Source organism: Protopterus annectens, chromosome 5.part1 (genome assembly GCF_019279795.1).
Source record: "Protopterus annectens isolate FY-2018-M chromosome 5.part1, PAN1.0, whole genome shotgun sequence".
Classification (NCBI taxonomy): domain Eukaryota; kingdom Metazoa; phylum Chordata; order Ceratodontiformes; family Protopteridae; genus Protopterus; species Protopterus annectens.
In genome coordinates this window covers 286,476,415-286,492,932 of record NC_056736.1, presented here as the reverse complement: position 1 = coordinate 286,492,932, position 16,518 = coordinate 286,476,415, and the positions used below count along the sequence as shown (strand labels likewise).

At 40.9% G+C, this 16,518-nt stretch overlaps 1 protein-coding gene across 1 annotated transcript in view; it reads right to left on the bottom strand.

Moving 5' to 3' along the window:
- The window catches only part of ITSN1 (intersectin 1), a 2,682,533-nt gene that overhangs the window by 1,835,112 nt on the left and 830,903 nt on the right, over window positions 1-16,518 (bottom strand). The window contains exon 13 of the mRNA XM_044072770.1: window positions 2,888-3,027. Within this exon, the coding sequence (XP_043928705.1) occupies window positions 2,888-3,027 (140 nt within the window). The remainder of the gene's footprint in view (window positions 1-2,887; window positions 3,028-16,518) is intronic.

The window sequence follows — 16,518 nt, the reverse complement described above, 5'->3', positions numbered from 1 at the left end:
TAGCAGACTCCAAATCAGACTTCAGACCAGTGACAAGTGGAGTACCACAGGGTTCCAGTCCTGGGTCCTCTCCTGTTTGGAATCTACTTCTCTGAAGTACAGGCTAACACAGAAGGTCTTTGGCTAACTAAATTCACAGATGACTGCAAACTAGGAGCCATAATTGAAACTCCTAACGATGTGGACATCCTACAAAAGGGCCTCACTGAGACAGATGCCTGGTGTCAAAGACATGGTCTCAAGCTCAATGCCAAAAAGTGCACTGTCATTCCCTTTGGTAAAAATGCTGTAACCATGAACTACCACATAGGCGGTAGTCTACTTAACACCGAAAGTGTGATAAGAGACCTTGGGACACAGGTGGACAGTAGTCTCTCCTCTGATAATCACATCGCCAAAGTGGTCAGGAAATCCTTCTACATGGCACACCTCATCACAAAAGGTTTCTCATCCAGAAAAAAAGAGGTCATCGTTCCCCTGTACTCATCACTCAGACCCATTATAGAGTAAAACGCCCCTTTTGGTATGTACCTCACAAGACATCTACAACTGGAAAGGCCGCAAAAATACCTCACAAAGAGGATTACTGGCCTCAAACAGATGCCTTACGCAGACCATCTCAAAAAACTCCAGCTTTACTCCGTCGCATATCGCCTACTCAGAAGCGATCTCTGCCTAACATACAAAGCTATGTCAAACCCAGAGCTGTTGATCATGCTCCACTTAAAGAAATCCCAATCCCTCCGAGCTACATGCTCTAGGGACCTAAACCTTGTCACCACAATAAACAGAATATGCTGGAGGGATAGATTCCTGTCCCAGAGACTTCCCATGCTCTGGAACAGACTACCTATGTCAAACAGAGCACCTCATTAGCACTCTTCAAGAAAAATCTTGATGATTGGATGGGTAATAGGAAATTCACCCCAGGGATCACTTCTGTGGTTCTGCTTGACAGGGGCACAGGAAAATAATTTTCTTGGGTGGCGAAAGCCAGGGTACATTTTTGGCTAGACTTGTATAGGCCCTAGGGCCAATAGTCTAGTACCTACCTATGAACCAAAGTATCAATGCATTTATCATTTTCAACCCCCCCCACACACACAGCCCAGAACTACAGAGGGAGAGTCAGGTGACACTAAGAAAAGGAAATCATAAGTACTTACCTGTGTTTAAATGCACACACACACCCTCTCTCATATGCTTTTGTACATGTACTTTATACATACACACACAAATATTACGCTGTGTGTGTGTGTGTGTGTGTGTGTGTGTGTGTGTGTGTGTGTGCGCACAATATGTGTACAACACAGTATAGTTAAACATTATTGATGTATACATTCTAGTAAATGCTGCAAAAATGATTTACTAGGTCACTGTCACACATTAGCTACGTGTTTGCACATGCAATCTTGGTCAATGTCTTTATGTCAGTATTTTTTTTTCTTTGTATTGCTAAGTGCATTTAATAATTGTTATCTTTGCCAATGTAACCCAAGTTGTGGCTGAAACGGGTCCGGGAACCAGTTCACTTTCCTGGTCATGAAAGTATAAATAAATATGAAATAGAATAAAGGAGGGTGAACAGGACAGAAACAATTGAGGAACTAGTAAAACACATTTTAAGTCTGCATCAAGTAAGACGTCCTGTTCGATTCTCAGCTAGAGCGTCTTCTGTGTGGAGACATGCGTGAATGGGCGTACCTTTGTTGAAGGTTGTGCGTCAGGGTCGGCAACTCGGCATGTAAAAATCTACTGCCAATCATTAGCGGACCGGAGTTCCGCTGTGGCGACCCCTAATCGGGAAAAGCCGAAAGACACAACAACAATTCATGAGAGAGAAAAATCCTTCCACTGAAGGCATTGGGAAGTAGCAGACAGGCTAAGTTAAAGAGTCCTACTACTTGTCAGTTGTAAATGCACAGCAAGGATCATTTACTGCAGTGAGAGTTTTCACACCTCGGCATAAGAGTGTGGGGAAGGGTTTGTCAAATCTTTTAAAACTACAAAAGACTCCTCTTACAAAAAACTGTTATTTATCTACTTTCTTTTGCTGAAAGTAGCTAACAGCTATTTATAGCATAGAACAAGCTCTGACAAACACATAAATGAGGCTCAGTCAGGTAAACAGAGAAGCAGCTCTGTTACAGAAGGTGTGTTTAGATGACACTGCTTCCACAGTCCTGCCATTCTATCTTAAAGGCATGAAAAAGACAGCACCACTTCCTTATGTCTAGCACAAGTCATACAAAGAGGACTTGAAATGTATTCTGGGAAGAAGGAATGAAAGCAAGAAAACAAGATCACGTTACCAAGGCAGGCCCCATCATCCGCCATTCTGACAGAGACACATTAAAATTGTAAAAGAAGCACTGGAGTGATTTTGAGGCATTAAAATAGCTCAAAAACAACGATACAATGAAAAAAATATGTTTTTTTGAGTTCTACAGTGGAGTTTTCTTTTAAGGCTATAGTGTGGTAAGAAAGGAGTCAATTCTTCCCAAATTCTCTACCATCTTTATAACTATCAAGTCAAATTAAACAAAAGCAGTAATAATCATAATGACTGCATAGTACCCACAATGTAATGACTACTACTATAGGTTAATGCGTAAAGTTAAATTTTGAGGAAGACCAAGAAAAGACCACTTGACAATAATATGAATGGTGAAGAAGGATAAAGGACACCAAAGTTGCTGCATGCAAAAACACCAAGAGGTGAAGACCTAAATGTGTCTGGTCATAACAGTAACATCAGCCGTCAGAGCATATACAAAACAGAATCAGTCATGGCTTCTTGTTGGAACTGTACTGACCATAAAAACACAAATGTATACAAGTGCATGTGTCTACACATGCATTTGTATAACTACATCAGAAAACTTACCTTCAGCTGATTATTGAAGATGTCAATTTCTTGTAACTTAGACCTGGTTTCTTTTTCTACTTCATCAAGTTGCGCTCTCAGATCTTGTCGTGCCATCTCTTTAGCTTCCAAAGCTCGTTTAATGGTGTGAAGAGTATCTCCTGTTTCAGATAAAAAAATACAAAATTACACACTCAGAAGTTTCACAAACCCAATCAAAAGAAGTTAAATCTTATCAAGAGAAACGTCTCATGTTACAGTACTTCAAATCATTATCTGTTAACATGAAACACTCAAACATAATTAGCAAAGAATCTCTGACCCACAGTAAATACTGAAATCGATGAGGATGAGCAAGGAGGTTGCCTAAGTATCCAACCTATGAAGCACATTTAAAAAAAAAAGGGGTGGGGGGGGCAAGTCAACATCTGTAACATTAAGTACAGGCAGTCCCCGAGTTAAGGGTGAGTTCCATTTTTTAGTCTGCCCTTAAATCAAATTTGTATGCAAGTCGAAACATGTACATATAGTTCTTATTAAATGTCACTTAGTCAAGTGTTTGCCTCAGCCTAGTATTTATTTTACTTTTCTTTGCATATAAAACACTTTAGAAACACTTCCAATAAAAAAAGAAAAACATAATACTGTATACTGTAGCTATGCTTCTTTACTTCCTATAAGCTATGCTTTCTTACTTCCTATCAACAAAGCTGGTTTAAGACATCTTGTTATTAAATGCAGTGTTTATGAGGACTTTTACACACACACACACACACACACACACACACACACACACACACACACACACACACACACACACACACACACACACACACACAGACACAGACAGACACAGCACTCCTCTCAGGTGTACAGATTTTTGCAGAATGCCCAGATTTTTGCCTCGTACATTTGGTCCATTTTTCAAAAATTTGTGGTTGTTTAGCAAAAGTAGTGGCAAATCATTCAAGACTGATGTTAGAACATAATGACAGACATTTGAGTTTCAGAATTCATACCCTTCAGAAAATTCATGCTGGGCTTGGATGGCAAGCTGAAAGCATGAGAGTTCTTGAGCTCTGCAGTCTTAAATTTTTTCCCGACAGGATTTTTTTTTTCAATTTCATCAACAAAGACCTGAAACTACTAAACTCAGATTCTGGAAGTTGTAAGCTACATGTTGGTTTAATTTTTAAGCTAACATTTTCATATTTTCCTGTCAAGCTTTCAAATAGATGGGACACAAACCACGTTCACGAAGGAAGAAGAGCGGCTCCAAGTTTTCTCAGTAAGAAACTCCAGTGAAAAAAGAAATACAGGCAATTCTTACTAGAGTTCAAGACTTGGTGGGTAAAACAGACAAATTAAACTTAAAATTGGACAATATAAAAGAAGATACCACCAAACAGCAAAACTTACTGCCCAGATTGCTGCTTTGGAAGATTCTGTAAGAGATATAGACTACATGTTAATAGAAAGAGAAAAACAGACTTTCTTCAAGAAAACACCAGACTCATTGAAAAGATGGACAACACTGAGAACAGACTCAGGAGAAACAATATAAGAATCTATGCCATCCCGGAGCAGATGGAAGAGGACAATATGATTAATTTCCTGACTTCTTTGATTCCTAAAAATCTTAAACCTACCCGAAGTACTATCCTTTGGGACAGAAAGGGCACACAGGTCTTTAACTACAACTTCTGTATCCAGTAATAAAAGCCGTCCAAGATCTATTATTCTAAATTTATCTCCACTCAAGACAAAAACCTTGTTTAGGAAAGTACAGTTTTGTACCTACCATAAATGTAGATGTTCGAAGATCCACATTGCTGCAGTCCTTACATATGGGTAGTCCGCTGTCCTCGGTCGGCCCGAATACCAAAGTATTAGGCTGACATCGGTCAAGGCGCTTAAAACTGACATCAGGACGTCAGGGTACAAAAGCGCATGACCGACGTCATTTCCTCAGTCTTTTCTTGCCCCAGATGTCAGAAGGCCCTAACAAGAAAGGCCAAAGCCAAAAACCAGCAAAACCTAACCAACCACCCGTGCACTATTTACAATATGTACAACACAAACCACACCACCACCTTCAACAACAGAGGGGAAGGAGGGAGGACTGCAGCAATGTGGATCTTCGAACATCTACATTTATGGTAGGTACAAAACTGTACTATGTTCTTCATCTCACATTGCTGCAGTCCTTACATATGGGTAGAATCCCAAAGCAGAGGTAAGGGAGGATGGCAAACTATAAAGCATTAGGAGCTGCCAACATGCCCTGTAAAATTGCAGTGGCAAATCCAGCCCTAGATTTAGAGTAAAGTGGAAGGTGGTAATGCTTAGAGAAAGTATGCACTGAACTCCAAGTAGCTGCTTCCAAAATATCTTTAGTAGCCACCCCTTAAAAAGCTGTAAAAGTAGCAGTAGCCCTAGTGGAATGAGGCCTAATCCCAGCTGGAATCTCCTTACCATGATGGGAATAACAGAAAGCAATACAAAAACCAATCCACTTAGAAATAGTTTGTTTTGAAACAGGTTTGCCCTGAGAACCCAAAGCAAAAGAAACAAACAACTGCTGAGACTGCCTGAACCCTTTAGTTCTGCTCAAATAATATCGCAACTGTCTGTGTATATCCAAAGTGTGCAAAATCCTTTCCCCTTTATTTTGGGGGTTTGCATAAAAAGTAGGCAAATGAATAGTTTGGTTTAAAGCCACACTAGAAACCACTTTAGGCATAAAAGAAGGGTTAGTACGGAAAGACACCCTATCCTTGTGGAAAATTAAGAAAGGCTCAACTGCCATAAGGGCCTGTAATTCAGAAACCCTTCTCGCAGAGGTAATGGCCAACAAAAAAGCAGTCTTCCATGATAAATATTTCAACTCTGCCGATGCTGCAGGCTCAAAAGGTTGTAGAGTGAGTTTGTCCAACACAAAATTGAGATCCCAAGCAGGAGTAGGAGCTCTACGGGGGTCTTATATTCTTTGCCCCTCTAAGGAATTGCTTAAACAAAGGCTGAGAAAATAATGGTGGGTCACAGTCATAGTGAGCAGAAATTGCTGCAGCAAGAACCTTTATAGAGGAGAAGGACAAACCTTTGTCCAATAACTCAGTAAGGTATTGAAGCTAACACTTAAATTAGGTTTAGAAACATCAAAGTCCTTTGCTGTACTCCAAAATAAAAATCTCCTCCATTTATCTGCGTAAACTTTCCTTGTACTAGGCCTTCTGGCCTCCAAAATAACATTCAAAACTTGTTGTGGAAGCTGAGACCCTCCAGGGTTTAAAACAGAATATGCCAGGCTGTCAGATGTAGAGAATGAAGTTTGACATTGAGTAAATGACTGTTCTCCTGAGACAGCAGGTGAGGAATCAAGGCAAAGGCCATGAAGGCTCCTGTACCAGACTTCTCAGTAATGGGTACCAGTGCTGTCGAGGCCAATCTGGAGCTATTAAAATCATGTTTGGCTTGTCCTGTCTGACCTTCAGCAGTACCTTTGGGAGGAGAGGCAGAGGTGGAAAGGCATACACGTGAAGATTGCTCCAATTGAATGAGAGAGCATCCACTTTCCAAGCTGTGGGATGAAACCTTTTGTGCAAAACTTTGGCAGCTGGTAATTAAGTGGAGAAGCTAACAGATCTATGTCTGGAGTTCCCCATAACACTGTCAATCTCTGAAATACATGAGGATCCAATTTCCACTCGTGGGGATCCATAATTTGTCTGCTCAACACATCTGCTAAGGAGTTCTGTGCCCTGGCAGAAACCTTGCCTGAAGATTTAGCTGTAAACTGAGAGCAGTCTCCCACAAAATCATTGCTTGTCTGCATAGAGGATAAGAATGTTCCCCCTTGCTTGTTGATGTATCACATGACAGTTGTGTTGTCTGTTTGAATCAACACCTGCCCTGGAAGAAGTAAATCCTTGAAAGCTATCAATGCAAATTGGACTGCTAACATCTCCTTCAAGTTGATATGTAGATGTTGAAGTCTGGCAGGCCACGTGTCTTGTACCCATTTTCCATTTAGATGAGCTCCCCAAGCTTTGTCTGAGGCATCTGTCGTTAAAATCTGACTCGCCTCTGGCCGGGTCACAGAGAGTCCCTTGTTTAGGTGACATTCCTGAGCCCACCACAAAAATTCCTTTTGAATGCAAGGTATTATCTGAATGACAGTGTCCAAATCTTGGCAGTGCTGTGTCCATACATTCTTGAGATACCATTGTAGCTTCCTCATATGCAGTTTGGCATTGGGAAGTACCAGAATACAAGATGCCATGAACCCCAAGGCTTGAAGGACTGTCCTTGCAGTCAGCCTGGACTGACGAGACAACTGGTGGAAGTAAAGAGAAAGATTCTTTTGTTTGTCCGGGGTCAAAAGGCCATCTGGGATGCTGTATTCAGTCTCACACCCAGAAAGCACATGTCCTGAGAGGGTACTAGACTGACTTTATTTCGCTCACAGAATACCCCAGGCATCTTAACACTGCCATCACATACTGTAAATGATGAAGAAGTTCGTCCTTTTCTTGGGCCAGAATCAGGCAATCGTCCAAATAAGGATAGATCTGTATTCCTCTTAGCCTGAAGAAAGCTACCACTGGAGCCAGAACCTTCGTGAACACTCTGGGCAGTAGATAAGCCAAAGGGCAATGCAGAGAACTGATAATGTGAAGTCCCAGCCCAAAACGCAGATACTTCCTGCAACTGGGCCTGATAGGAACATGAAGGTAAGCCTCCTTGAGATCCAGAGTCACCATCCAGTGATCTTTGCCCAGCAGAGGTAAAAGCTGTTGTAACGCCAACATTTTGAACTTGGGAATGTCCAGATATGTGTTGAGGATAGATAAATCCAAAATTGGTCTCCACGTGTTTCCTTTCTTTGGTACTAGAAACAGGCGAGAATAAAATCCTAGGCCCACTTCTGGCAGAGGGACCGGTTGTATGGCCCCTATTTGAAGTAGTAGAGAAATTTGTTTGCGAGCCTCTAGTCTTTGCTGAGGAGGAACGTCCGCATGCCTTAGAAAGGAGGCAAGGTATGGAAATAAAACTTGTAACCCTGGTGTATGATATCCAATACCCATTTGTCTTGGGTAATCAACATCCAATTTTCCTTGAAGAGTGCTAACCTTCCTCCCAAAGGTGCCACCAGGCAAGAAGGATCTGGCAGCTGAAAAAGTAGGTCATTGGGCCTGTTTACGAAAGGACTGGCCCCTGCCCTCACCCGAAGATTGTGCAGGTGAACTCCCTGTTCTAGGCCTGAAAGAACTCTGAGCTCTGCCCCTACCACGCCTAGATCTACCCCTAGACTGAGAATCATAAGAAGGATACGCCCACCCCTTAGCAGGCCAATTCCTACTAAACTTCGAGGCTGAACTTGCAAAAAATCTTTAACAGCCTGCATAGACTTAGCCTTGTCTTCCATTTTCTTCAAGACTGACTCCACAGGTGAACCAAACAACACATCAGACTGCAAAGGAGCATCCAAAATCCTTGTCTTAACATGGTCAGATAAATTCTGATCCTTCAGCCAGGCGTGCCTGCGAAGAACTGAGCCAGTGGCAGCCACCCTAGACGAGGCCTGCACAGCATCAAAACCACACTGTAATGAATGCTTACCCACCTGTTCAGAGACATGCACCAAATCTTGTAATTCTTACACTCAATGCCTTCCGCCAGAGCATCCACCTTAGACTTCAATTGAGAAAGAAGAAAGTTTTGATATTTCAACATATGAAACTGGCAATTCAAAGCCCTCATAGCTAAGGTAGAAGATGTATAGACCTTCTTTCCCCATCTATCCAAAGCTCTGGCTTCTTTATCTAGAGGAACCGGATTTTTACAACAGAGGCCTTGACACCCTTAGGTCCCTGACTAATAGTTTCTGGGTCCTAGGACTCTTATAAAGATATTTATGAGCCTCAGGCACCCTGTAATACCTATCCGGTTTAACAGGAGCAGGAGGCAGAGAATCAGGATTAAGTGAAGCCTCTGCAAACACATCTTCCACAACATCCAGAACAGGGGTATAGCCAAGGGCCTATGCTGGGGTAACAGCAAAACTCCTAAGCCTTTTCCTAGAATCAGTGAAGTCCTGTCCTTACCACTTAAAATGTTCCCTCATAGAATGAAGTGTCTCTGAAAAGAAAAATCCTCTGGAGGAGAAGCAGAAGGAGTGGAATCATCTGCATCAGAATCAGAATAAGGAGAGTACTCCTGCAAGTCTTCAGCTGAAGACTCTGAAACATCCAAGCCTGCTCAAAACTTCCCAACTCTGGCTCCACCCTAGGCCTCTTATCAGGAGGGGCAAAGAACCTCTAATCAGAGTAATCAAATCTTCTGCCATTTTAAGCATGTGCTTCTTAGGCACAGACCCTGCTGAACTAGGAGTGACACCAACAGAAGCTAAAACTGGCCTGCCTCTGGGAGAAGCCTTGGAAACAGAAGGAGAAGGCCTAACCACCCTAGGAAGGGAGGGAGTACAGTAACTTGAGAAGCCCCTTCAGCCTGACCTGCCTCCTGAGAAACCACCTCCTGCAAAATCAAAGTCTCCCCCTGAGACTCCAGAGAAGTCTCCGCGGAACCACCGGTTCCACTGAAGCTCTAAAGAACCGGCGTCCAGAACGGACGACTCATCTTGCCTGGGTTTAACTGCTTTGTCTTTGCACTTCTTCAGAAGCGGCCGGAGAATCCGACGGCATATTATAATTGCACCGCTTCCCAAAGACCAGCCTAGCACAATCTAACCTTCGCTAATAGTGCGTTTATTGAACCTAGCACAAAAGCGACACCCAACAACGTCGTGCTCAGGCCCCAAACAAGGAATACACAAAGAATGATAATCCCTATGCGGTATCTGTTTCCCACAAGAAATACAGTTATTCACTTTTTCTGACATCCAGTAAAACACCGAGGCAAGAAAAAAAACAAAATATTCCCCAACGGGGTACTTAGCCAACTTGGATTCGGTCTGAAACTCCGAATTCGAAAAATTTCAGAACGCCGAACGGCACTTGCAACGCTGCTTCTGCATCGGACCATGCAGCAAAAAAGACTGAGGAAATGACGTCGGTCATGCGCTTTTGTACCCTGACGTCCTGATGTCAGTTTTAAGCGCCTTGACCGACGTCAGCCTAATACTTTGGTATTCGGGCCGACCGAGGACAGCGGACTACCCATATGTAAGGACTGCAGCAATGTGAGATGAAGAACATCTGCCTGGTCCCTTGCTCCATTAAAAACTGGTGACCAAACTATCTGGTTTGACACTGACTCCTTGCAATGTCCAAAAGAAGAACATGTGCCCCCTCTAATAAAAACATTATAAAAGGAATAATCAAAGCACAACTCATATTCCCAGCAATAACAAGAATATTCCTGGCAGAAGGAAATAAAACTTTTGACTCTCTCAAAGAAGCATCCACATTTGTCGAAAAAATAACCTTTTTAAGTAAACCTGAACCCATGGATTCTTCAATGAACTTAAAAAGAAAAGCTTAAAAAAATGAGTGGACTATTAAAGAAAAAAAGAAATCCAGAGACAAATCATTATACATAACTTCACATTTCATGCAAGTTTTCTTTTCTCCCTTCTAAATAATGTGGAATCATACACAGAAGGTAATGGAACTTTTTCTCTCATATTATCTTTTCCACAACAATGCTAAATTATCAAAATCTTATCCAACCACAAACTATTTTATACTTTTATCTCTTTATATATGCATGACATAGCGCTAGTGAAATGGTATAAAATCACTCGCTCATTTCATATATTTATATATATTTCTCTCGTATCCTATCTTATTTCATCATGTTATGTGCCTTCCCTTTCTGTTTTAGGCCTAGTGTCATAGCATTTAATTACTACAGGAGGAATGCTTACTGTGTTACTTTTAAGTATTTAAAAAGGAAGTGGTGACATTTTATTATTATCTATACATTTACTACAAAAATTAAATTCTGCAATGTGCTCCAATTAGCCAATATACCTTACAGCTGTGTATGGTTGGTAATTTGGAGCCTTTAATTTAAATATTCATAATTTTACAAGTTATGTTTAAATCTTTGGTGGTGGTGCTGCGGTAGCGTTGTCACCTCACAGTAAGACGCTGTGCTGCTCAATTCCCAGCTAGAGCATCTTCTGTGTAGAGACATGCGTGAATGGGCATACCTTCATTGAAGGTTGTGCGTCAGGGCCGGCAACTCGGCACATAAAAATCTACTGCCAGTCATTAGCGGACCGGAGTTCCGCTGTGGCAACCCCTAACCGGGAAAAGCCGAAAGACACAAGTTATGTTTAAAAGTTTCACTTCACTAGAAAACAAGTTATGTTTAAAAGCTTCACTTCACTAGAAAATCCCCACCTACTTACTTTTTTGATGGAATTTTGATAACTTTTGTGATAAGCTTGAGCTTCTAAAGGCTTCAGTTAGCTTTCAGACTCCTGAGAAACAATCTGGGATGTATTTCAGGAAGTAGCAATGACCTTTGAACCTGTTTCTTTTCCCTGAAATCTAACAGCCAATCAGATTCAAGAATGATCATCTGAACTATTTTCATTCATTTAGCGATTATTTTTATCTAAAAAGTCTTAAAAACATATGTTTACTGCAAGCAGTGATTTAATATGAACTACATTACATTTAAATAAGAATTACAAATCTATTTCTGACAGCGACAGTTTTAAATGCATCTTTTTTCCTGTCTGCCTTAATGACATAGTCCTGTAGTTACTCATAGTAACAAATAATTATTAGGATTAATGAATTTATCTTACTCTGTTTAGATAAAAAAAAAATTAAGAAATTGTATATAGCTGTATGTTCTTAGTTCATGCATACATAGTATATTAAATCAAATTTTTAACCTCTCTCTCTATTCAAAGATATCATCCTCCTCTGCTCTAAATGACCTTTGCATTCTGCCCCCTGGATATCCAATACTACTCGCGGCTCCTTAAAACTGCGGTCTTGCAAATTTGTGAACTAAGCAACCTCCCTGAAATTGTAAAAAGTATGTGCTTTTGGCAATAAACAGATTATAAGGGTAAAACAGCCTTATTCCTTGTAAGGTACTTTGAATTTGCTCTCTGAGTTGCCAATAAGAAAACCTCCTCCTTTGCTCTTACGTTAACTCTTCTCTTTGCCCCTGTATTAGCCCTAACCTTGAACCTAGTCTTGCTGTCTTTTCCCAACCTTATATTTCATCCTCTCATATCTCTGTTACCTTCTCTCGGTCTTCCTAGTAGTCTCATGTTTTTGTTTAGTCCTCATTTTTTTCCCTCTCATACTCTCACTTAACTTGTAAATCTGTACCCACTAACTGTGGCTCCTCTACTACGTTGTACCTTTACAGGGCTTCCTGCCTAGTCTGTCCTGCTTCTCTTGCTAATATTCTGCTGGTGACCGATTATTTACTTTTTACCAGTGGGTGTAGACCTGCGACCCTATCCCCATAACAATTTTTTTTTATACCATCCACTCCCTTCCCCTTCCTTCCCCATCATCCACTGACAAACTTTCTGCCAAATTTAACTTAAAATTCCTTCACCATCATCCACTAACATACAATTTCCTGTCAAACTAAATTTACATCACTTCCTTCCCTGAACTATTACCCTATCCACAACCCCTCTACCCTCATCCAAAAATGCAACACCTTATATTATTACCACCACACTCCTCCTCTTTGCTCTCACCTCTTATCACACACACCTTTCCTATCCACTGTTATGCTCTCCCTCCTCCTACTCCTATAATGCTCATTCATCTACACCCTTCTTTAATATCTCCCCAGCCAAGTTCAACCTCTCCACCTCCTGTCTTCATAAATTGGGTAGACCACAAATCCTCCCACCCACTAATAAACCTAAACCCAAACTACATCTATATATTACTTTCCTCTCTCTTCCCAGCAATAGCTTACTCATATATGGGGACATCTACCCCAACCCTGGCCCCTCTCCCTCTCAACATAATCACATACATCTCTTACTTCTATATCCCCTCCCTCTTCAAACACCCTCAACCAGCCTAACACAATAAACTCATCCTTAGCCAAGCACCTAAAAATATACTCTCTAAATATTCAAAGCCTAACCAAAAAAAATCAATGAGTTCCATACCTGGATATCCCATACAACCTCTCACATCCTTTCCTTATCTGAAACCTGACTTAAGCCACACACCAGTAATAATGAAATTCTCCCACCAGGCTATAATATCTATTGTTGTGACAGAATCCCAAAAAAGGGGGTGGTGTAGCCTCAACCTATCATCTTTCCCCACACCCATCCCTGACTTCCACCCAGCTGAACGTATCATCCTTAACTGCCACCTTAATCCTCATAAGAAATTTGCTGTTGCTTCCATCTACATCCCTCCTGGGAATAATTTGTCCACCTTAGAGAATATCTTATACTGGTTCTCCCAAAATCTACCCTACAAAACCATCATCCTGGGAGATGTCAACCTAGATTGGTCCAAACTTTAAAACTGACTCTCCACAACTCAGTATCAACCTGCATGGTTTCCATCAACTGATATCTTCCCCTAACCATCGCCATAAAAACTCATCTTCCATTTCCATAATAGACTGGATACTCACCAACTCCCCCCACCATTACCACAACCTCACTACCTTATCGAACTGCCTTAGTGACCAATACCCCACCACTGTCCTAAGATACACCACCCAACTCCCCAAACCCCAAGTTTACAGGGATTGTTGAAAACTCTAACTTTAATATATCCCAATTCAACTCCACTCTTTCTACCATAGACTGGTCCATCCTAAGACAAATCCCTCTCAGTGAGGCAGTCAACATGTTCAATAGTAACTTCCTGAATACCCTAAACTCCCTTGCTCCTTCTAGGAAGATTAGAATAAAATTCAATCATGCTCACTGGCTATCAGAAACCAGATGCCTTATGCACAAAAGAGATAGTACTTGGAAAGCCTGGATTAAAACAAAGGAACTACCTCTTCTACATAAATATAGGCATAGCAGGAATCTTACTAAGAAACAAATAATGGCTAAAAGTCCTTCTATAACTCTGTATAGCTAAATAGCAAATCAAACCCTCTGAAGTTCTGGTCAACTCTAAATAGAATCCTTACTTCTGGCACCCCCTCTACACCCTGCCCTTACCCAAAATTATCCCCTCTGAAAACAGCTCCTCCTCCTCAATAAACACTTTACTGACACCATCCAAACACTCATACCCTAACACCTCTAACACTACTTCTCTGCCAACCCCTCCCAACCCTCAGAGTAATAATATAATCTACTCTCTTTACATCCAGTCCCTACCTCTACATTAGATCTCTTCTTCAAAAGCTCAAACATTGCTCTCCCTCCACTGATAACCTACCTCCTACCTTCTTCAAATTTGCTGCTGACTCCATTACCTATCCGGTATCTATTCTAATCAATAGATCAATTCAGGAATCCACTGTCCCTACTCTATGGAAATCCTTCTTCACTACTCCCCTGCATAAAGGTGGAAACTCTACAGACCCATCTAACTACTGTCCCAAAGCCATCTTATTCCCCCCTTTCTAAGATTCTTGAAAAATGTATACACTCGCAGCTTCTCAACCACCTCCTCCATCACAACCTTCTCACTCCCACGCAGCATGGTTTCCGTCCCAACCACAGCACAACCACTGCCCTCTTATCTTTCACCTGCATTACTGCCGATGCCCTAAACTCCTATCTTGTCTCTTCTTTGACCTTTCCAAAGCGTTTGACACAGTTTCCCATCCCCTACTGCTATCTAAACTTGCAAATCTAAATCTATCTTCTTCCTCACTTACCTGGTTCTCTAGTTACTTATCGTGCAGACAGCAATCTGTCAAATGGCTTTCTTCCATTTCTCCACTTATACCTGTCCCTACTGGAGTACCACAAGGTTCCATACTGGGTCCCCTCCTATTCAATGTCTTTACCAAAGATCTTTACACATCTTAAAAAAAATCCTCCCTCATCCAAATATGCTGATGACTCAACCCTCATCTCAATTTCTGACAATATCTCTGAACTCCACACACTAACTCAACATGCATTTCTATCCACAGAACAGTGGCTGTCCAATAATCTACTTACCGTCAACCCCAAAAAGGCCAAACTCAATCTTTCTTCCCCAAACTCTCACTCACCACAAATCCACCTGTGCTATCACATCCTCTAACAGGACTAAAATCCAACCTGAAGCTCACACAACTCCTTGGAGTCATCATCAATCTCCAATGCATATAAAAGACACACCAGCAACTTGGTTTACTTTATCGCGATAAAAATGTCTTACCACAAAGGCCAGACTCTCCCTTGCACAAGCCGTACTCCTCCCCTCCCTACTTTATGCTGCCTCAGTGCTCACTAACATTCAAACCATAACCTTGAATAAACTCCAACAAACCTACCATAAGATAGCTAAGTTTATCAACAAGTCTCCATACAATTAACATCACTGTCTTGCCCTAAACTCACTCCAGTGGCTTGAATTACCCAAACTACTGCTACTACTATCTAAACTTCAGATGTTACACTTTATTCTTTATAAGCCTTCATCCTGTCCTGCTCTCTCTTCCTTCATCTCTATGTACACCCCACCTCAGACTCTCTGTACCTCTAATCAGCAACTACTGCACATCTACCAACCCCAAAAAACTGCAGGCAAGCTCAGATATAAACACTCAATTGCCCAAGCTTGGAATAAACTTCCAGCAGATATACGTTCCACCATCCACCAATCACACTTTAAAGAAAAACTAAAACTTCATCTACTTAACTTCAAAATTTGCCCTTGTCAAGCCCCAACTTAAGCTCCCCTCCATTATACCTCATTTACTCCCTCCCCTTTCTTCAAAGTACTCCATTATTTTGGATTCATACTAAAGTTACTAAATCAATACTATTTGACAAAACTCTTTCTATATATGTAAATATATTGTTTCTCTGTAAAAAGCATGTGCATGCATTTCTATTCTATTTTTTAACTTTATTGTACAACAAATTTCTGTTTCACTTTTTTTTTATTCTAAAGTTTGAACTTCTGTACTTTGTTTATGTATGGAGCTTTTCTGCCTGGGTGTCCATTGAAAATGGGCCACAAGTCCAGCTGGACCAACCCGTTTAACAAATCTCAATAAATAAATATATTTTCCTTTTGTATGTTTTTAATGTACAGGCAGTTTCCCTTCTGCTTGCTATTAACTTGCAGCAGCTAAGAATTTCCACTAGATGTCAGGAGAGGACTAGCTTATGGCTTCTATGAGAGCTATAGTAATCCTGGATTTAATTTATCCATGCAGAAGGTTAAAATATATAGTTTTATTGTTTTTAAATTGTCCATAGTTTTAAAAAGTGCATCTGTCATAATGACTCAAGGAAAGGACTTTTCAGTTTTACTTATAGCAGTCTCCATCAAATGACAGTATTTAACATTATATCTATTAATGTCAATGGGTTGAACAATCCCATGAAAAGGAGTAGTGTCAAAAAATGTTTAATGTTACATAAAGCACATTTTGCTTTCATTCAGGAATCACACTTGGTAACCAAAGATTTATTTATTTTACATTTGGTGACCAAGAAAGTTACCCTCTACCCTCCACGAAAGAATGAACAAAATCCACAAGTTTTT